The 20,600-nt window shown below is 40.6% G+C and overlaps 2 protein-coding genes and 1 long non-coding RNA gene across 6 annotated transcripts; 2 read left to right on the top strand and 1 right to left on the bottom strand.

Annotated features, from left to right (window-relative positions):
- Positions 1–229: 229 nt before the first annotated feature.
- Positions 230–11,421, top strand: LOC109073601 (transmembrane protein 181). Of its 3 annotated transcripts, none has more exons than XM_042737127.1 (17): positions 230–430; positions 1,493–1,596; positions 4,679–4,740; positions 5,555–5,642; positions 5,715–5,839; positions 6,138–6,260; positions 6,486–6,566; positions 6,644–6,743; positions 7,142–7,272; positions 7,344–7,435; positions 7,538–7,595; positions 8,068–8,170; positions 9,070–9,121; positions 9,228–9,310; positions 10,088–10,177; positions 10,260–10,326; positions 10,402–11,421. In XM_042737127.1, exons 1-17 carry the CDS (start codon positions 321–323, stop codon positions 10,484–10,486), a joined length of 1,554 nt encoding a protein of 517 aa, XP_042593061.1. In that variant the 5' UTR covers positions 230–320; the 3' UTR covers positions 10,487–11,421. The 3 variants fall into 3 exon arrangements, with proteins under 3 accessions (XP_042593061.1, XP_042593071.1, XP_042593068.1); XM_042737137.1 differs by lacking the exon at positions 230–430 and adding an exon at positions 750–882; XM_042737134.1 differs by lacking the exon at positions 230–430 and adding an exon at positions 890–1,050.
- Positions 11,422–13,326: 1,905 nt separating this feature from the next.
- On the top strand, positions 13,327–16,756 carry mansc1 (MANSC domain containing 1). 2 transcript variants are annotated; one of them, XM_042737145.1, is made up of 4 exons: positions 13,327–13,580; positions 14,539–14,794; positions 14,864–15,004; positions 15,480–16,756. In XM_042737145.1, the coding sequence occupies exons 2-4, from the start codon at positions 14,578–14,580 to the stop codon at positions 16,286–16,288; spliced, it is 1,167 nt and encodes a 388-aa protein (XP_042593079.1). In that variant the 5' UTR covers positions 13,327–13,580; positions 14,539–14,577; the 3' UTR covers positions 16,289–16,756. The 2 variants fall into 2 exon arrangements, with proteins under 2 accessions (XP_042593079.1, XP_042593090.1); XM_042737156.1 differs by lacking the exon at positions 13,327–13,580 and having other exon boundaries at positions 14,503–14,794.
- Positions 16,757–18,238: 1,482 nt separating this feature from the next.
- LOC122139454 lies at positions 18,239–19,707 on the bottom strand. Its single transcript, XR_006156313.1, has 2 exons — positions 19,386–19,707; positions 18,239–18,971 (listed from the first exon to the last, which is right to left on the bottom strand). It is a non-coding gene; the product is annotated as an uncharacterized LOC122139454 (long non-coding RNA).
- Positions 19,708–20,600: the final 893 nt, after the last annotated feature.

Raw genomic sequence — 20,600 nt, 5'->3', positions numbered from 1 at the left:
TCTATATGGGGTTTCTTAAATACATTATACTATTTACATTAATATATGCACTAAATTATACCAAAATAAATAAAGAGCAAAACAATACTAAGCCACTTCATATTTAAGGGAAATATTTCGCACAAAAGTGTCTGCATAAATATGCAGAATTATGTTTTTATATATATATATATATATATAGTGAGCGGAACCCTGTCCGTGGTCCTGAACGCGCACGTTCACGTGACCGACCCCCTCGCGCCTCCCGTGTTCCGCAGATCCTCGATTAAACCGCACTTCCGCTGGAGCAGCGCACCGGACGCGGTCCTCGGTGAGGAGGCATGGAGCGGCCGCTGCTCGCTGAGATGAAGCAGCTCTGCAGGAGAATACAAGAGGCGTGCAGCGAGCTGAAGGAGGACCTGACGCCCTTCAGGAGCGAGCGCTTCTACAGGCACGATCCCGCTCCTGCTGCACTCTACACACACACACACACACACACACACACACACACACGACTGTGGCGTGTTAGAAACGGCGTGCGCTCGAATTCAGGCGTGCATATATAGATATACACCTGTGATTAATTTCTCAGAATGACCAGACCAATAAATTCATACTAGCCTATAAGACATAAATATGCAATGTTTTTATTATTTTAAATGTGCGCTAAATGTTAATTTTAAATGAATCCCTGCGTGAACACTGAGGCTGTGAAGCGGTACATTACGAGTTACAGCACATTATTGTGTGATATAAAACAGTAAGGCAGCTGGCGCATGCGCGCCGCGGCGGGGTCACGTGACCTCGCGAGGGTGACGTCAGCGGGTTGACGTGTGCGGAAATGCGCGGCCAGCAAACACGGATCTGATTTATCCGCAGCAGCAGCAGCGGCGCGATGGAGCGGTAAGTGCGGCGTCAGATAAACACGCGCGGAAGCGTTCGGCTCCGGTTCTCCTCCAGATGTTTGAGAGAGAGACTGAGCAGTAATTACTGTTATGAATAATTGAGTCATATGTGGAGTTGCTATATATTTAGAGATGCTTTTGTGTGTCGTTTTTGCTGCTGCTTCAGGTGGGTGGAAATGTGGGCGTGGTCTCATTTCATTTCCCTGTGTGTGTGTGTGTGTGTGTGTGTGTGTGTGTGTGTGTGTGTGTGTGAGAGTGAGAGTGAGAGTGTGTGTGTGTGTGTCTGTGTGTGAGAGTGAGAGTGTGTGTGTGTGTGTGTGTGTGTGAGTGAGAGTGAGAGAGTGTGTGTGTGTGTGTGTGAGAGAGAGAGAGTGTGTGTGTGTGTGTGTGTGTATATATATATATATATATATATATATTTATATATATATATATATATATATATATATAATAAAAAGAAAAAGTTTTTATAAATTGCAATATATCTATCTGTATTTGTCTTTATATATGATTTGCACATGTTTGTATATCCATTGAAAAACTGTTATTGTGCGAGTATATGAATGATTCATGACCTGTGTGTGTGTGTGTGTGTGTGTGTGCTGCAGGTTGGCCCCCATGCGTCTCTACACTCTCTCTAAGAGGCACTTCGTGCTGGTGTTCGTGGTCTTCTTCTTCTGCTTCGGCGTCTCTACACTCATCGGTGTGTCAGGTAAGAGCTCTGCTATCCCAGCATGCACCTGCTCACCCTTCACTGACTGTTCCTGTGTTCGATTGAAGCCAGTGGTCAGTCGTGTGGATAGCTTCACACTGACCTGCTCCTAACGTTTCGTCCGTGGGCCTCGGAGACCTGCGCTGCTCCTCAGTGTGCTCTTCTGAACCTCGTCAGTCGTCACTCAAGGACTGTTCCAGTTCAAAGTTCACATCTGGCCGAGGACAGTTCAGTTCCCCGGATGTGTTCTTGCTCCGCCCCTTTTATCAGCGACGCATCCACAGGTGACTTGTGCGAACTTGAGGCAGCCAGGTATCCCAGAATGGATTTCGCAGCAACCAGCAGGCATTAATGGTGCAGGAGAAAACATACTTGTCAAAATATTACTGTGATTGTGTCATGAAGTGCAGTTCTAAGAGTGTTTCAGGCGAGAGTGTAGCTGTTTAAAACTCAGATCTGTGGTTTATTTATAAAGATAATCTGATATTCACCGCTGGCTCCGATGTCTCTCTAGAGGTTAAACATCAGATAAATTAGTTTCGTGTGAATCTAACAGGTTTGTTAGATTTGTTTGCTTTTCTCTTTATTTCCTGTTACACAAGTCTCTTATACTTTATACTTATTCTATTATAATGACTATTATTGTTCATTAAAACTGGCATTTAACAAAAAAGGCATTGCACAGGTGTGCTTGTCATATTTCATTGTATTATAGGCTATACAGTGAAGATAATCAGAGTATATGAGCACATACCTAAACCACATATTAATGTTTTATATTTTGAAGAAAACAGCAAGGCAGTGGTGCTTGATATTATTCTGTTTTATTCTCATGCGTGTACTCGTTGCATGAACCATATTTTTGTGAGTCTATTAATATTTAACATGCAACAGTGCTGTTTGATGTAATATTTAGTTTCACTGTAATGTATGTTCGTTCCTGAACTATGTTTTTGTGGCTATTAATGTTTAAATGAGAATGAAGAGGCAGTGTTTTATCATATTTCGTAGTATTATAAATGCATACAGTAGATAACCGTAGTAGCCAAGACGAGCTGACTGACGTTATCACGCACGCCGCAGAATTACCGGCCTTCCTCCCGTCCCCCGGAGCCCCAAACCCCCCCCCCCCCCCAGAGTCCCCCCACTCCACAGTCCAACTTGTGAAGTCCAAACTACTGAGGACACAAGTCAGAACCTTCTGAGAAACGGCCCTAGTGTTATTGTAACTCACTAATAATGCTAACGACATGCTAGTCACTTGCTAATCATGCTAAAACATGCTAGTCACTTGCTAATCATGCTAACGACATGCTAGGCACTTGCTAATCATGCTAAAACATGCTAGTCACTTGCTAATCATGCTAAAACATGCCAGTAACTTGTTAATCATGCTAGAAACATGCCAGTAACTTGTTAATCATGCTAGCGGCATGCTAGTCACTTGGTAATCTTGCTAAAACATGCTAGTCACTTGCTAATCATGCTAAAACATGCTAGTCACTTGTTAATCATGCTAAAACAAGCCAGTAACTTGTTAATCATGCTAGCGGAATGCTAGTCACTTGCTAACCATGCTAAAACATGCTAGTCATGTGCTAAACATGCTAAAACATGCTAGTCACTTGTTAATCATGCTAAAACATGCTAGTCACTTGCTAATCATGCTAGCGGCATGCTAGTCACTTGTTAATCATGCTAAAACATGCCAGTAACTTGTTAATCATGCTATAAACATGCTAGTCACTTGCTAATCATGCTAGCGGCATGCAAGTCACTTGCTAATCATGCTAGAAACATGCTATTCACTTGCTAATCATGCTAGCGGCATGCTAGTCACTTGTTAATCATGCTAGAAACATGCTAGTCACTTGCTAATCATGTTAAAACATGCCAGTAACTTGTTCATCATGCTAGAAACATGCTAGTAACTTGCTAATCATGCTAGCGGCATGCTAGTAACTTGCTAATCATGGTAAAACATGCCAGTAACTTGTTAATCATGCTAGAAACATGCTAGTCACTTGCTAATCATGCTAGTAAGATGCTAATCATGCTAGCAACATGCTAGTCACTTGCTATTCATGCTAGAAACATGTTAACAACTTGCTTATCATGCTAGCAACATGCTAGTCACTTGTTAATCATGCTAAAACATGCTACTCACTTGTTAATCATGCTAGGGACATCATAGTAACATGAGAATCATGCTAAAAACAGGTTAGTCACTTGCTAATCATGCTAGCAACATGTTAGCAACATGATAATCATGCTAGAATCATGCTAGTTACTTACTAATCATGTTAACAACATGTAAGTCACTTGCTAATAATGCTAACAACATGCTAGTTACTTGCTAATCCTATTCATGGTAGTGACATGCTAGTCTCTTGGTAATCATGCTATCAACATACTAGTCACTTGTTAATCATGCTAGCAACATGTAAGTAACATGCTAATAATGCTAAGAACAGGCTAGTAACTTGTTAGTCATGTTAACAACATGATAGTAATATCATGCTAGTTACTTGCTAGTAATGCTAATAACATTCTTGTGACTTGGTAATCATGCTAACAACATGCTAGTTACTTGTAAATCATGCTAGTAGCAGGCTAATCATGCTAGAAACATGTTATCATCATCTATCTAATCTATCTAAATATTCAAACTTTTACAGCTGCTTTACACTTTCAGGCAAGGCTTTCTCGAGATAACCTACAGTATGTCTTGACCAACTATCTAGTTTTTAATTAATATTACAAGTCTCCAGATCATGAAACTTTACATTCATGTATTTAGCAGACGCTTTTATCCAAAGCAACTTACAGTGCATTCAGGCTATACATTTTTATTTTTCATCAGTACTTTATACATGTATATATCAGATCTGGACTAGATGGAATGGGATGTGTTGTGTTCCCACCGGGCCGAGCGCTGTGTTTCAGTGACTCTTCAGGAGCGAGGGATGAAAGAGTGCATTCTCAGAGAGAGAGAGACACGGTGTCTGACTGAAACACACAGAAGCACGGCATTATTATATGAGAGCTGCTGCTGAACTGACTGATAACGTCTCTCCTGCAGGGCCCAAGATCATCAGTGAGAATTATTACAACGGTTTAAGCGTCAGCACCAATGGATCAAAGGTGAGAGTCATGTGATCAGCTGCAGATTTGCTCCTAAATGTGACCCTGGAGCACAAAACCAGTCATAAGGGTCAAATCTGAATAAATAATCTCTCCATTGATGTATGGTTTGTTAGGAGGACAATATTTGTCTGAGATACAACTATTTGAAAATCTGGAATCTGAGGGAGCAAAAAAATCTAAATATTGAGAAAATCATCTTTAAAGTTGTTCAAATGAAGTTCTTAGCAATGCATATTACTAATCAAAAATTAAGTTTTGATATATTTACGGTAGGAAACTTACAAAATATCTTCATGAACATGATCTTTACTTAATATCCTAATGATTTTTGTCATAAAAGAGAAATGTATAATTTTGACTCATACAATGTATTGTTGTCTATTGCTACAAATATACCTGTGCTACTGATGACTGCTTCTGTGCTGCAGGGACACAAATATTTTATTTTATTTTGTGAAAGGAGTCTCTTCTGCTCACCAGTTCTGCATTTATTGATCATAAATACAGTAAAAACAGTGAAATATCTGTGACCAAAGCATCATTACTCCAGTCTTCAGTGTCACATGATCTTCAGAAATCATTCTAATATGATGATTTGCTGCTCAAGAAACATTTCTGATTATTATCAATGTTGAAAACAGTTGTGCTGATGAATATTTCTGTGGAAACCTGTATTTTTGATCAAATAGATTTCATCTTGGTGAGCAGAAGAGACTTCTTTCAGAAAGATTTAAACATCTGGGTTATTCCAAGCTGTTGAGGGCTAGTGTAAGTGTGTTTTGGGGTTAAATGTGAGATGTTCTGTGTTCAGACCGGTCCCTTCGACCTCAGATCTCAGCCGTTGTCCAACTACAACCAGCAGCTGTGGCTCACGTGCATCATTCAGCTGGACAGCAACAGTGAGCAGCGTCTTCATGCACTGATTCGTTTGCGTGTGTGTGAGCGCCGCTGCTGATGAAGTGTGTGTTCAGTTGCAGATTTGAGCTTGAGGGAGTTTGGGATGAACGTGGAGCTGCAGGGCGTGATGCAGGACGCCAGCGTGACGCGCATCAGCAACAACATTCACAACAAGAACCGGAGCCTGCACTGCGCCGCCGTGAGTGTGTGTGTGTGTGTGTGTGTGTGTGAGTGTGTGTGTGTGTGTGAGACGCTCCGGCCGTCAGTCTGATCCTCATGAGTGTGTGTGTGTGTGTGTGTGTGTGTGTGTGTGTGTGTGTGTGTGTGTGTGTGTGTGTGTGTGTGTGTGTGTGTGTGTGAGACGCTCCGGCCGTCAGTCTGATCCTCATGAGTGTGTGTGTGTGTGTGTGTGTGTGTGACCCTCTGACCGTCAGTCCGATCCTCATGAGTGTGTGTGTGTGTGTGTGTGTGTGTGTGTGTGTGTGTGTGTGTTACAGCACCAGCAGGCGTGTGATGAGATCATCGTGCTGCATCTGGGATATCTGAACTACACTCAGTACAAGATCAGCGTCAGCTTCAGGAACCTGCTTCAGGACCGAATCAAAAACGTGACTTTTGTGGTGAGTTCAGATCTGAACTGTGAATAAAAAGTGTTAAAAAAGAAACTGCAAACATGGCGGATGTGTGTGAACGACGGTTAAGTAGAGAGGTTTAGATAAAGTGGTAAAAAAATAACAGATGTTTCCTGGAAGCAGAAATGCACATATATTTGTATTAATTCATCATGTTTCTGGTGCTGTCTGATGGCGGTCGAGACTGTTTCTCTGTGTTTTGTGCTTCCTCAGTTTAAGATGTACAACGCCACGTTCTCTCAGGTGGAGATCTGGTTCCGCTTCGTGTTTGTGGTGATGACCTTCATCGTGACCGTGAGTTACAGACACAGAGCGTGTGCGTGAGCGAGTGCATCTCCGGCGTCTGATGCTGGTGTTGTGTGTGTGTGCAGTGTGTGTTCGCTCACTCCTTGCGCAGGTTCTCGATGAGGGACTGGGGCATCGAGCAGAAGTGGATGTCCGTCCTCCTCCCTCTGCTGCTGCTGTACAACGGTGAGAGGGATTCAGTCAAACTCTTCCTTAATAGATCATCACAAACACACTGATAATGTGCCAGAACACTGCTATTCATCTGTGAATCCTGAAAAATAAAGTGTATCAGGTTTAACAAAACATTAATGTTTTCAGCATTAATAATCATCATATTAGAATGATTTCTGAAGATCATGTGACACTGAAGACTGGAGTAATGATGCTGAAAATACAGCTGTGCATCACAGAAATAAATTACACTTTAACAGATATTCACATAGAAAACAGCTGTTTTACATCACAATAATATTTCACAATTTCTACTGTATTTGTGATCAAATAAATGCAGCTTGCTGAGCAGAAGAGACTCTTTCAGAAAGGTTTAGGAAGGGATGTGATGTGCTGCTGCTGTGTTGTAGATCCGTTCTTCCCGCTGTCGTTCCTGCTCAACAGCTGGTTTCCGGGAACGCTGGACGCGTTCTTCCAGGCTCTGTTCCTGTGTGCGCTGCTGCTCTTCTGGCTGTGTGTGTATCACGGCATCCGCGTGCAGGTACGGCCCCTGACGGCCCTCGCTGGAGCCCGCCGTCTGCCGGCTCCACTCACCTGTGCTCTCACCCGCAGGGCGAGAGGAGGTTCCTGAGCTTCTACCTGCCCAAGCTGCTGATCGTGGGGCTGCTGTGGCTCTCGGCCGTCACGCTGGGGATCTGGCAAACGTGAGGACCCTGCTGCTCTTCACTCAGTGCTGCTGTCTGATGGCATCTTCATCATGTTTGTATTATTATCATCATTATTATTATTATTATTATTATTATTAGGGTGAATGAGCTGCAGGATCCCACGTATCAGTACAAAGTGGACATCCAGAACTTCCAGGTGAGTTTCTTTCTGCTCACACCCATTAATCCTGCAAAATAATTCAAATTTATCATATTACTCAAAATAAAAAAGAATGTTGCTTTCCAGAAAAAAAGTCACACTAAGAAATAAAATGAGTGAATGAAAAATGTAATCATAAAATGAATTTATTATAAATTATATTTATTTTTTTTATACATTTCAGATTCAGAAAAAAAAAATTACATTCTCAAAAATACTGTAAACAAAATTAAAGTCGCTTTGGAAAATAAGTCACAGATTTTCAGATGATAAAAATTCAATTTGTATTACAGAAAATACAGTAAAAATAAAATTAGTCACTTTGATAAAAATTCAATTTTTTATGAATTATATATTATTTCATATTTTAGATGATAAGATTGTTTTTTATTTTGAAGAATAAAAAAAAAACAAAAAACACCACTTACAGAAAATACAGTAAAAATATTAATGTAAATAATTGCTGCAGGGCATGAAGATCTTCTTCCTGCTGCTGGTGTCTGTGTATGTGCTGTATCTGCTGTTTCTGGTGCTGCGCGCCTGCTCCGAGCTCAAGAACGCACCCTACACAGGTAACACACACACACACACACACACACACACACACACACTAACACACTCACACACACTCACACACACTCACTCACACACACACACAGACACACTCACTCACAGACACACAGACAGACACTCTCACTCACACACACACACACACACACACACACACACACACACACACACACTCACACACACACACACAGACACTCTCTCACACACACACACACACACACAGAGACACACACACACACACACACTCACACTCACACACACACACACTCCATGTGTTAGTATTAGAGACGGAAACATCACGTTGGTTTGGTTTAGCAATCAAATGCATTGATTCTGTACGTGAGTTCTGAAGGAGCTGTGCAGGTATCTGTGTTCACCTGCACTCTCCTCCTCGCTCCGGAGCAGTCTGGAAACATCAGCTAAGAACAATCTTCAATAGCTTAAGCAAACATCTCAGCTATTCAGAAAACAATAAGAGAGGAGCTCATAAAAGGAAAAATACTTCAAAGACAAACAGCAGAGAAAACATTCCCCAGAGATCAGGTTATTTCTGATGATCGCCGCACAGATTTCAGTTCAGTTTGATGATTAACTTGATGGATGTGCTGAACAGAGTTTATATTCTCAAATCTATTCATGGGTTGTTCTGTGTAAATAAAATAACGGCCGCGTTCTGTCCGTCACTTTCCTCCGGAGTCCAGCATTAATGTCTTCATCAGAGTTTTGTGTCGTCTCCAGATCTCTCTGCAGCTCGTGCACTGTTTACTTGTCTTTTACTAGTAGTAATATTTATTTTTATTTATTTAGTGATATTGAAATAACATCAAAAACGTAGATAGGATGAAGATCCAGTTTAAAGCTGTGTGTCTGGTGATTGTGATGTTTGTGATGGTCTGTGCAGACCTGCGTCTGAAGTTCCTGACGGCGCTGACGCTGCTGGTGCTGCTGATCAGGTAAGAGTGCTCTCACACGTGTGTGTGTGTGTGTGTGTGTGTGTGTGTGTGTGTGTGTGCAGCCCTTCAGACGACTGAGGCCCATTTCCTCTTCCTGTTTCCTCAGCGTGCTCATCCTGTACCTGAGGTTCGGCTCCAAACCTTTGCAGGACAACTTTGTTGCTGAACTTTCCACTCACTACCAGAATTATATCCTTCGACTCGAGATCTGGATCAGTCTCTAGAAATCAGTCACTGTGAACTGAATACGGATTGTACATCTGTATCATTAATAACAAGCGGCCAGAAAAATCATGACATTTTATTGCTTTAAAGCAGTGTTCTCGTTTTAGGATCCTATTGTAAAATATATATATATATATATATATATATATATATATATATATATATAATTATTATTAATTTTTTTTTTTACTAGTTTTATATTTTCTTTGTCTTTTTATTTTTTATTTCAGTTTTATTTTAATTTTTTTAGAGCATCAATTTAAACTAAATACAAATAGCTGAAAATTTTAAGGTTTTTTTTTAAGTTTTTTTTTAAATATTTTAAGTTAATGTTTTTTATTTCAAATAACAAAAATATTTTTAAGGTTTAGTTATATATATATATATATATATATATATTACAACTTTAAGTTTTAACTTTTAATTTTAAGCTTAAGTAATTAGTTTTTTTGTCCTTTTTATAAGTTTAAAATGTCTATATAATTTTTATTAATTTTATATATTAGTTTGTTATTTTAATACTTTGAAAATAAGAGATTATTTTATTTCAAGCAACAAAAATGTCTTTGGTTTTAGTTAATCATAATAACCCTGGTGTAAAGTCACACTATTATAGTTTTTATATATATATGTATATATATAGTTTTTGTTTTAATTTTAGTTTAGGTTTTAATAGGGACTTGAAGTTGAAAATTTAGAAGAAAAGCGTTTTTTGTGGTTTTCCTGAGTGTTTGTCTCCACCGGCTGAGTTTCTGTCCTTCTACGGGCTCCTGAACTTCTATCTCTACACGCTCGCGTTCGTCTACTCGCCCTCCAGGAGCGCTCTGTACGGTGAGTTCACCCCCACAGCAGTGTGTTTGTGCACTACACCTGGCCTCCTCACCTAGACGTGTGTGTGTGTGTGTGTGTCCAGACTCGCAGCTGAAGGACAACCCTGCCTTCTCCATGCTCAACGACTCGGACGATGAGGTCATCTACGGGTAGGTTCCCCGCATCAGACCCTCGTCCGTCCTCAGCTTCTGTCTGATGCTCCTGTGTGCTTCTGTCTCTCTGAAGAGCGATTACGAGGAAATGCCTCTTCAGAACGGCCGCGCCATCAAAGCCAGCGCCAAACACCCGGATGAGAGCGAGAGCGACTGAAAGCGGAGTGACTCCGGATCGCTCGTGCTGACTGCTGAAACCATGCCAGTGTGTAAATAGATTTTTAAAGCTGCAGTGGTGTGTGTTTGGATGTCAGTGGCATTAGATCTGCTCTCAGATCAGCTGTGACTGATGATCAGTGTTATCGGGGGTCATATTTCGCCTCCAGATTAAAAGGAGAAAAATCAATCGTGTGTATTCTCCTGAAGCCGGGAGTTAAGCACACGTCACCCCAGTAACGAGGAAGATCACACACCGCGAGCATACCTTCAATTCAGTGACGGCTGCAAGGTGCACGTTTACAAAATGTATTTAAGTATAAACACCACAAAAAAAGTATAAATATTTTCATATACGTTTTTTTTTTTTTTGCAATGCAGTAATGACAGTTTAGGGTAAAATGTGCTTAATTGTCATGGAAATAAGTATATTAAGGGTCTCAAAATATTTTTTTCTTTTGATTTTTGAGTGAAATGTATCGGGAATTTCTTGACCGTGTTTATGCCTTGTTTTGTTTTTTTCTCCATGAATGATGCAAGAACGCTGCTTTGTGCATTGATTTCTAATGATTTCTGGCTTGTTTGAGTTTCCCTTCTTTTCTCACATTCCTTTTTGACGGTTTCTCTCTTGCTGTCTGTTTTTGAGTGTTTCTGATTATGATCACTTCCTGCTTCCCCTTCGGGACCGAAGCGCCTTGTTCTCGTGACTGTAAGCACTGTCTGTTCACTCGTCGTCTTAAAGCTGTTTGATGCTACTGGACTCTAGAAGCTGATTAGCTCTCGGGATCTCTGTGTGATGTCTGATTGTGAGGTTTATCTGTGATGATGATGATGATGATGATGACCGCAGGACGTCCGGTTCAGCATGAGATCCTCCCTCAGTCCAGACGTCCAGCTTCACTTTTGAATGTGGAATAAAAGCTCCAGACATTTTTACGCCGTGACGTCATGTGCTTGTATTGTACTGGGTTTGGTTGAATGCAGGAAGAGTTTGATGGGAGTCTCGATGGTGTTTATTCTCTGCAGAAGAGCCAGACAAACACAGGATTTCACATTCACTCCTAGAGTATTACCCTGAATTTAAAAAACTCATAAATTATCAAATTAACTGCAATAGAAGGTCAAAGCTTTACTTCCTTTTTTTGTCATAAACAGACAAAATGTGACAGATTAGTAAGAAAAAGAAATGTTTATTTTTTTTTGGTAACATCAAACTACATTTATTTCTGGAAACTTTTGTCAATGACTGAATGCAGAATAATATCATACTGCAATATTCCTTTAACATTACACCCCTAAAATCTAAATAAATGTATGATTAATAAAATAATCTCTATTTCTGGCAAGATTTTGTCAAAGTTATGAACTAACAATCTTCTGATAATGTTAATAGAACATTGACGCAAAGCTTTCTGCTCTAGAACAAGAACATCAGTCATGGAATGTTTTAAATGTTGCTACTTGTTTCTGAACGATCAGAGAATACTCAAAAGTATCTCTGCAAAAACTGAAGGGAAAAAGAACGTTTCCAAAACATTTAAAAACTGGACGTTTGAAGAACATCAGAAGTAACACTTTTAATGTGAACGTTAGCAAAACATTCTTGGAATATATTTTTGTTCACATAAAGTGCAGATGATCAGTCTTCAGTAGAATAACAGCTCTGCTCTTCAGCTCGACTACAAGAAGAGTTCAGACAAAAATAAATCAGTTCATCTGAGATCAGGATGAGTTTGTTTCTTCATCAGGTTTGTAGAAATGTAGCACTGCATCAGTGTCTCAGCAATGGATGCTCTGCAGTGAATGGGTGCCGTCAGAATGAGAGTCCAATCGGCTGATAAAACACATCACAGTAATCCACAAGTATTCCACAGCACTCCAGTCCATCAGTTAACATCTGGAGAAGACAAAAGCTGAAACACATCCAGCATTAAGACGTTTTGTAATCCACAGCATAAGTCTATAATCCATAATAACACTTCCTCCAGTGAAAAAGTGTTCCTGGTGTGAATCAGGAGAGAAATCTGCACAGATCAAGCAGTGTTTAAACAGCTCTAAACTAATATTGTGTCTGGATTTTGATGTGAGAGACAACAGCAGATGCACTTTTTCACTGCGATTATGGACTCTATGTATTTGAGTTACGTCTTGATGCTGGATTTGTTTCATCTTTTGTCTTCTCCAGATGTTAACTGATGGACTGGAGTGCTGTGGATCATTATTGTGATGTTTTTATCAGCTGTTTGGACTCTCATTCTGACGGCAGTAACGCAGTAACAGCGCTGCGGAATCATGGGTAATGTAGTTCTCACCAGGAATTCCGCTGTTAAACAGGATTATTTAATAAATATAATATGTAATTTAAAAATGAGAACCAGCTGACTTCAACAAAAGAGTAAACTATCGATTAATACTCTCGTAGCTCAAAGTAACTCCGTCTTTAAAGGTTTAATAAGTTATCGCTAAAAATCAACCCACCCTTGAAGAAATGAATGGGCTTTTTACTTCTGGAACTGGACTGTTTATATTTTCTATATGAAATACACTAATATATTTTCGAGAAATTTCGTTATTTCTAATAATAATTTTTCAAGTAATAAAGCTTATGGAAGATGATTCGCACTCTACCCGAATGTTACATTTCAGACTTTTATTTTAAAATAAAATAAAATAAAAGTCAATTTATCATATCTGTCCTTGTAATAAATATTCAAATAAATTCACCTGTGCTTGCTTCAGATTTATTATGATCACTCGATAAAATATTAAAAAATAAATAAACAGAAAAGTGGTATAGTGCGCGCGCTGTGTCGCCCTCTAGTGCTGCAGATGCGCTACAGCTGCACATCCTCCAGCAGCAGCGTTACGAGCTTACAGAGACAAGACCAGTCACACCCGAGAGGAAACCAGCGCTCCATTCATCAGTCATTCTGCTCTTGAACATTTAGAGCTGTGAGCATCACGGATCAGTGTGAGTGTGTGTGTGTGTGTGAGTGAGTGTGTGAGCGAGAGACAGCATCATCATCATCATCAGCAGCAGCATCCAGCGGAGGACAAAGGCGCAGAAATGGGTCACAGCAGCGGCTGATCTCAGGGTAGGTGTCTGCTCTCCACCGTTAGCTGAAGCTTCACTGTGTTCGATGCGAAGCGATATTTCACACGATGCGCGTCTGAATGTGTCTGTGTTCAGGGTTTTGTCGACGCGGATAACGGGACATTACGTGACTCGCTCGCTGTCTTTCTTTGATCGTGTCGAGGAGCGAATTAAACCCGCGATTCAGTTCCTTAACGTCACGTTCACTCTTTAATGCACAGCTAACGTGGCTTTAATAATACATATCTGGGCTGAATGTGGTTTTCAGGTGTTCTGTGTTTCATAAGGGTTGCATCACAATGATGGCCCACACACACACACACACACACACACACACACACACACACAGCGGACACTCTTCCAGTGATGCTCAGTCTCCATGGCGACCAGCGGCAGCATCAGCACCACATCACAGAACATCACATCACACATGCATATGATAAAAAGAGGCTTTGCATCATTTCAGCAGTGTCTCCATCATGCTGCGTTCATACTCGCTCATGATGTGATCTGAGCCTCTGTAAATCCAGAAGAAAGTCCCGTATGAGTGACGTGAGAACCGCTGCTGCTGTAACGAGCTGATGGTGACGAGGGCAGAGGTGAAGGTGCAGTTTTATGACGCTCTGTGATAAACATTGCTTTACAGCAGATCAAAGTTCTGTGAAATTAATCATATGATATCTAATAAGTAACACATGTCCTCATGCATCTGCACTGTCTGTTTCTCACTGTTCTAATGCTCCTTTATTTGAAGCAATGGCAGCAGTAGTGAATGTGCATTCAGCCGATGATGTTGATTGTTTGTGATCTCTTTGAATGTTCAGTATTTCGTGTATGTGGTTAGTATGATGAGATTTCACAAGAGCTGATGACGGCATCGAGCTCTTTGGACTTCAGACAGGCCTGAACAGATAACAGGATCTCAGGTGTTTGACTGTGGACTGGTTTGCTGTGTGCAGGTCTGTCTCTTCAGCTCCGTGCTCCTCAAGCGTCACGTCATGTTCCTCAGCTGTGTTCTGCTGCTGTGTCTGCTGCTGCGCGTCTGCGGCGGGACGCTGGACCCCGACAGAGAGATGTGTTACTCTCGGCAGCATCGGGACGCTGCTGTAAACACACACGTGGCTCTGGATCAGAAGGGAGCCGTCATGGAGGCCCGAGCCAAGCCTTCAGAGAAAGACTGCATCCTGACCTGCTGCTCGGAGGACGTGGCTCCAGGTACGACACACACACGCTGCAGCAGTGCGGCTCCGCAGGGTCTCCGCTAATGTGCCGATGTTCTCACAGGGCTGAAGTGTAATCTGGTGGTGTATAGACCGCCGAAGCGGCTCGGAGATCTCAACTGTCAGCTCTTCCACTGTCCGAGCGAGAGAGAGTGTCCGCTGATGACCGCCGGCGCCGGGGTCAACACCTACAACATATTCAAGGGTGAGCACAACACAGTCCTTCTGATTCGGTTCTTTCTGTTTCTTCACGTAATCACATCAAAATCTCACTGCATTATTACAATTAAAGGCAAAAGAAATCTAAACTGATATTTCTACTGACACACCACGGCAGAAGATAGAAATAACTCACTTCAAACCGTTTCTTGTCAGTGAATAAAGCTAAGGAAGAACATTTCCGTTACTCGCAATAAAATAAACTTCTTTTGATTTTAACTACTCGCAACATTTCTCATGTTCCTTGAGTTTAACTCCATGAACTAAAACTGAAGTAAAAAAGATGAAAACATATTTAAAAGCAACAAAAGCTAATAAAATGGCAAAAACGCACAACTGAATTAATAAAACTTGAAAATGAAAATGAGAAATATAAAAACTAATTCAGAATAATAATAAAAGGATACTAAAAGCCCGATCCTAACACTGCTCGCTTTCTGCAATCGATTTGATCTTTTCAGGTATAACTCATCCGACAACTAGAGGAAGAATAACAGCCAAACCCACAGCAGCACAGCTGACCACCACACCCACAACCACACCCACCACACCCACAACCACACCCATGACCACACCCACCACACCCATGACCACACCCACAACCACACCCACCACACCCATAACCACACCCACAACCACAACCACACCCACCACACCCACAACTACACCCACGAGTACAGCTACAAGTACTACACCAGCACCAACCACATCCTCCTCCAGCAGCAGCAGCAGATGCACTGAAGAAGCTCCGACTGAGTCAGAATCACCCATGATCCTCGAAACCGTCACTATGACAACCGCACCCGCTACCACGGCAACCAGCACCACACAGTCCAGCACCACCACCACCACGACTAAAAGCACCAGCACTAAAGCACCGCGTCCTCCTCCACGGACGTCCCTCAAACCCAGCCGACCCAAGAAACCCAGCAAACCCTCGAGACCAGAGACGCCCCCAGTGAAGCCCGTCAGAGCCACGCCCATCCCTACGCCCCCCCCCACGACCCCCGAGCGCCCCCCTGCAGCGGTGATCCAGCTGGGGAGCGACCCGACGCGCCGGGCGTTCACTCGTGGTCGTCCCGTTCTGTCTCTTCCGGGGAAGCCCAAGGTGTCTCGAGTGATGTGGAAGAACAGCCTGGTGGCCATCGTGGTGATCACGCTCATCTTCCTCACACTCATCCTCGCTCTGGCGGCCCGTAAAGCCATGGAGTCGTTCGACAGACGCCACTACACCAGACTGGAGCTCAACGACCTGCACTACGAGGTTTAAACACCGTTTTAATATTTAGGCTGTGGACGCTTCGTCTGTGAAAGAGAGAAATAACAAGCAATACACTGAACTCAGGTCGCCTCGATGATGATGGTGCACAGCTTCACTCCTGTCTGACACTTCTGTGCTTTCCTCAGTGAGTTCTGCTCTGATGGAGTCGTCCTGATCCAGAACACGTTTGGTTTGTGCTCCTCTGTCCTGTGTTCAGCTCAGATCACTCAGAACAGATCCTCACGTGCGTCCCATGTTTCAGTGTGAATGTGGGTGTTTTGTAATGATCGTCTGCTTTAATGATCACTGATCAACAGCATGAGATTCTGAAACCTGTCTGTTTTGATCTTATTCTGCTTCGGTATTTTCTAATCTGTTATTATATGTTTGTTGTTGGTGAATTTTTGGCTTCGCAGACACCTTGAGGTTAATGTGATTATTTCTCTTGCAAGAAATAAAAAGGAGTCTTTTTCAATATTTAAAAGATGTTTTATTACATTCTGATTAAAGAAAAAGCTTGAAGAGTGCTGAAGGTATTTATGAAGGGTTGGTTATTCATTTTTATGAAATACAGATAATAATGTTTCAAAAGCTTGTTAGTGCAAACAATGATTAATGCTGTTCTTTTGAACTTTCTGTTCATCCTGAAAAATAAAATGTATTACAGTTTCCACAAAAATATTAATGTTTTCAACATTGATAATAATCTGAAATGTTTCTTGAGCAGCAAATCATCATATTAGAATGATTTCTGAAGATCATGTGACACTGAAGACTGGAGTAATGATGCTGAAAATACCAAGCGTGTACGTCTGCAGACTGCAAGACAGGGGCGTAACTTGAAAGAGGCGTAACTTGAAGTAGGAGGCGTAACTTGAAGTTGTCGAAATCTCACAGAATCACGCGAGATGTCAAAACGATAAGTTGTTGATTACGTTTTTTAAGGGAAGCAGAGGTTTTAGGCAGGATTTGATGCATAAGGTGTGTGTAGATATTAATGTTAGGGGAGAATGTGAGTGATGTGTACATTTAGTAGGAAAACCTATTATCTGATCCACACTCCGGGACAGAAGAGGGCAGTATTGCACCAATAAGCTGGATGCCAACCCCCGTTAAACTGGAAAGAAGTTACAATGAGTTACAATGGTGAGAATATATTTTTTCACTAAATAATTATTTAAGTTTAAGAGTACAAGTTATTTTCATACAGTGGTATTGATTTTGGAGTTAATAATCTATTAAAAAAAAGGTGTAAAGTCAGCAACATATAAGCAAAAGGTGTAAAGACGCTATCCTCCGGTTTCACAGACAAGACTAATTGAGCTATGGCCTGATCCTGGCTTAATCTAAACCCTGTTTGTTAATTACATAATATAGCATATTTGTGATTGTGCTGTAAAAACACGTTTTATAATGAATAACTAACAGGGGAGCTCCATTAAGTACACTTCTTTTAAAGTGGATTTACATAAACCATATATACATCTTGAAGACTATTACTAATTGTCTATTTATCATCTGACAGGATAGTCTTTAATAAGTATTGCAGATGAGCACATTTGACAGACATGAAACAGACATCTGAGTGATGTGTGTGTGCTATAATGTAGAATTCACTGTCAACACTGCTTTAGATGAGTGTAAGTCATGTAAACAAACAAATCTACATACAGTAACTAAACACTAGTTATCTATTTTATTTGTCCATTTGCAATATTGATAATTTTAGGAACATTTGTGTTGGATAAAAAGCGAGTTACATCAGTTACTAACTCAACATGCAGATGCAGTATATCACAGATAAATCACAGAGGTTACTTGACTCTTGTTTGGATGTTACAGGAACAGATTATGTTTGTCTGCTGTAGAGTGACTGAAGAAGGAATGCTGCCATCAAAGGATTTGTGTAAGTACACAACAAAAATAAATAAAACATTTGAATTAGTGTAATTTCAAACAGTGTGTGTGTATTTCTGTAGGTTATGAAAATGTCTGCAGACTGGTGTGTGCACTGAGGATGGAGAAGTCCACTGCAGCATCCGGAAATGGTCCAGAGACACGGATGAGACGTTCCATCACTCCAGCTCTTACTGTCTCATCAGGACCAGATGCTGCTGTGGTCTCTTCATCCTCAGTGGCCCCTGAGCAGCGAGAGCATCTAGAGAAAGACCAAAAGACACTGAGGATTTGATTTTGGTAAAGTTTGTTCTGCTGGTTTCTGTTTATACGATGAAGGCTGACTTTCAAAAGCATCATCAAAAAATGTGATGGAGCTTTTATCTGAAGTGATTGACAGTGCTCTTATTACAGGGGCCTACAATCCTCTGATCAAGCTGGAGAAAAGAGCCGTGCTCAAGCACAGTTTTGAACCAGTTCAGTGGTTTAGCACACTACAAAAGTAATAAATCAATGTATGTACTTGTAAACTCTGTGTAAATGTTTTACAGGTAGTGGTGCTCATGGAGAGCAGCACATGATTGTTTGGAGCAGACACAGCAGCAGTCAGATTGTCCTGCATGTGTTCTTCTGCTCTCGTTTCAAGGTTGTGTGGTTCAGAGAGCCGTCATCAAGGTCTTCCTCATCCTGTTGCTCAACGACATCCCCGTTGAGAAGAGTGAGATTGTGAAGCACAGCGCAGCAGCAGAACTGTCTCAGCTGTGTTGAGATGATAGTAAGATGTGGGGTTCACCGTCTGTAAATACATGATTGTTAGAACAGTAAGTTTGAAAGAAGCTTTGTTTCATGTGTTGTTGACTTGTACATGTATGCATTTATTGTGATGCTAACATTTATACATTCTTTTAATCATTTAGACATGTTTCTTGTTGTCAGTAAATAAAATATAAATATTTGATCTATTCATGTATTAATTGCTTGACTGAAAAACTGATGTATTCACATCAACTGCATTAGTGTATATTCATGTATAGCTATGTCACGACAGAAAATACATTTTGCTTATTTTACTAAAATGTAATTTTAAGGAAAAAAAGGTATATATAACTATTGGTTGGCATTTATCATTATTATTGCATGTAAGTGTTGGGGTGTGCAAAAGATGCAATTCATTATGGGGTAATGTTAATTTTTGAGTAGTAATACTTACATTTTTAGAGTATAAAATCAACAATCTTCTCCAAAGGCAAGATCTTCGAGCAGCTGTTCGACGTTTCGTTTGTGCAGATATTGTCGCTGAGAGAAACTGTACTGGACTGTTGAGTTAGTGATGCTGTGAGGTGGTAGTGCACCTGACCCTCTTTTTTATTATTATTGCCAAACTTTTTACATAAAAGATCATGGTAAGAGGGTTGTATCTAACAATAACAATCATAACGCCATAAAACAGTAAATAAAAATTTAACGTGTTCATCATAGTATGAGATACTATACAAGAAAAAAAATTCACATAAAATAATTGAAAAAATATTCTTAAAAGTATAAAAACTTAAATTAACAGTATTGGCTATGCTACAATCTTCATTATCAAGATACAAATACATTTATTAAACCTGTCACTCATATCTTTTAAGTTTTTACGCTCATTTTAACTTTGTAGGTCACATGATCAACATAGCGGATGATGATATCCGCATTAATGCTTCATACACAAATACGCATTCAGGCTGTAGAGTATGTACTCTTTTATTGCTCGTTAAATTAGTTCTTATTGAAATTAAGTGCCTAATTAAAGGGTATGCGGTTTTGAACGCAGCCGGATAAAATCTCGTTTTGACATCTCGCGTGGTTCTGTGTGTTTTGGACAACTTCAAGTTACGCCTCTTTCGTCAAGTTACGCCCACTTCAAGTTACGCCCCTGTCTTGCAGTCTGCAGACAGACCCTTCTCGAAAATACAGCTGCACATCACAGAAATACATTACACTTTAACAGATATTCACACAGTTTTACACTGTAACAATATTTCACAACATAGTGAGTTTCTTTCACATGACATCTGAAATCTTACTGCTGGGGTATGAATACTGAAAATGAAAATGAGATGTAGATGTGAGGAAGACAATATTTGACAATATTGCAGTTGCACAGAATGTTTATTATCCGCTGTTTCGCCGCGAGAGGGCGCTGTGTAACATCTGTATCACTCTCAGACACACCACTGCATGATTCATAGTTCATATTTATAATGTTCCTGTAGCTGTCGATAGAGATTCACTGAAGATGGATATTTATTGCCATGGTCAAAAAAAAAAAAGTAAAGAACAAAAAAAAAACACCTTTACATATACACACTTTATAGGCTACACAATGTAATATAATATCACTGCAAACACAAATTACAACCAATAATCTCTGCTGTAAGAG

The sequence above is a fragment of the Cyprinus carpio genome, chromosome A4 (assembly GCF_018340385.1).
Source record: "Cyprinus carpio isolate SPL01 chromosome A4, ASM1834038v1, whole genome shotgun sequence".
NCBI lineage: Eukaryota > Metazoa > Chordata > Actinopteri > Cypriniformes > Cyprinidae > Cyprinus > Cyprinus carpio.
The sequence above is the reverse complement of the archived record's forward strand: the minus strand, read 5'-3'. Positions and strand labels throughout refer to the sequence as shown.

Bases quoted from the DNA above. Each gene is read 5' to 3' on its own strand.
- LOC109073601 (XM_042737127.1), top strand. From the start codon at position 321: ATGGAGCGGCCGCTGCTCGCTGAGATGAAGCAGCTCTGCAGGAGAATA. The intron at 5,840-6,137 runs GTGAGTGTGTGT...TGTGTGTTACAG, and splicing joins GGAGCCTGCACTGCGCCGCC to CACCAGCAGGCGTGTGATGA. The intron at 10,327-10,401 runs GTAGGTTCCCCG...TGTCTCTCTGAA, and splicing joins GACGATGAGGTCATCTACGG to GAGCGATTACGAGGAAATGC.
- mansc1 (XM_042737145.1), top strand. From the start codon at position 14,578: ATGTTCCTCAGCTGTGTTCTGCTGCTGTGTCTGCTGCTGCGCGTCTGC. The intron at 14,795-14,863 runs GTACGACACACA...ATGTTCTCACAG, and splicing joins CTCGGAGGACGTGGCTCCAG to GGCTGAAGTGTAATCTGGTG. The intron at 15,005-15,479 runs GTGAGCACAACA...TGATCTTTTCAG, and splicing joins CACCTACAACATATTCAAGG to GTATAACTCATCCGACAACT.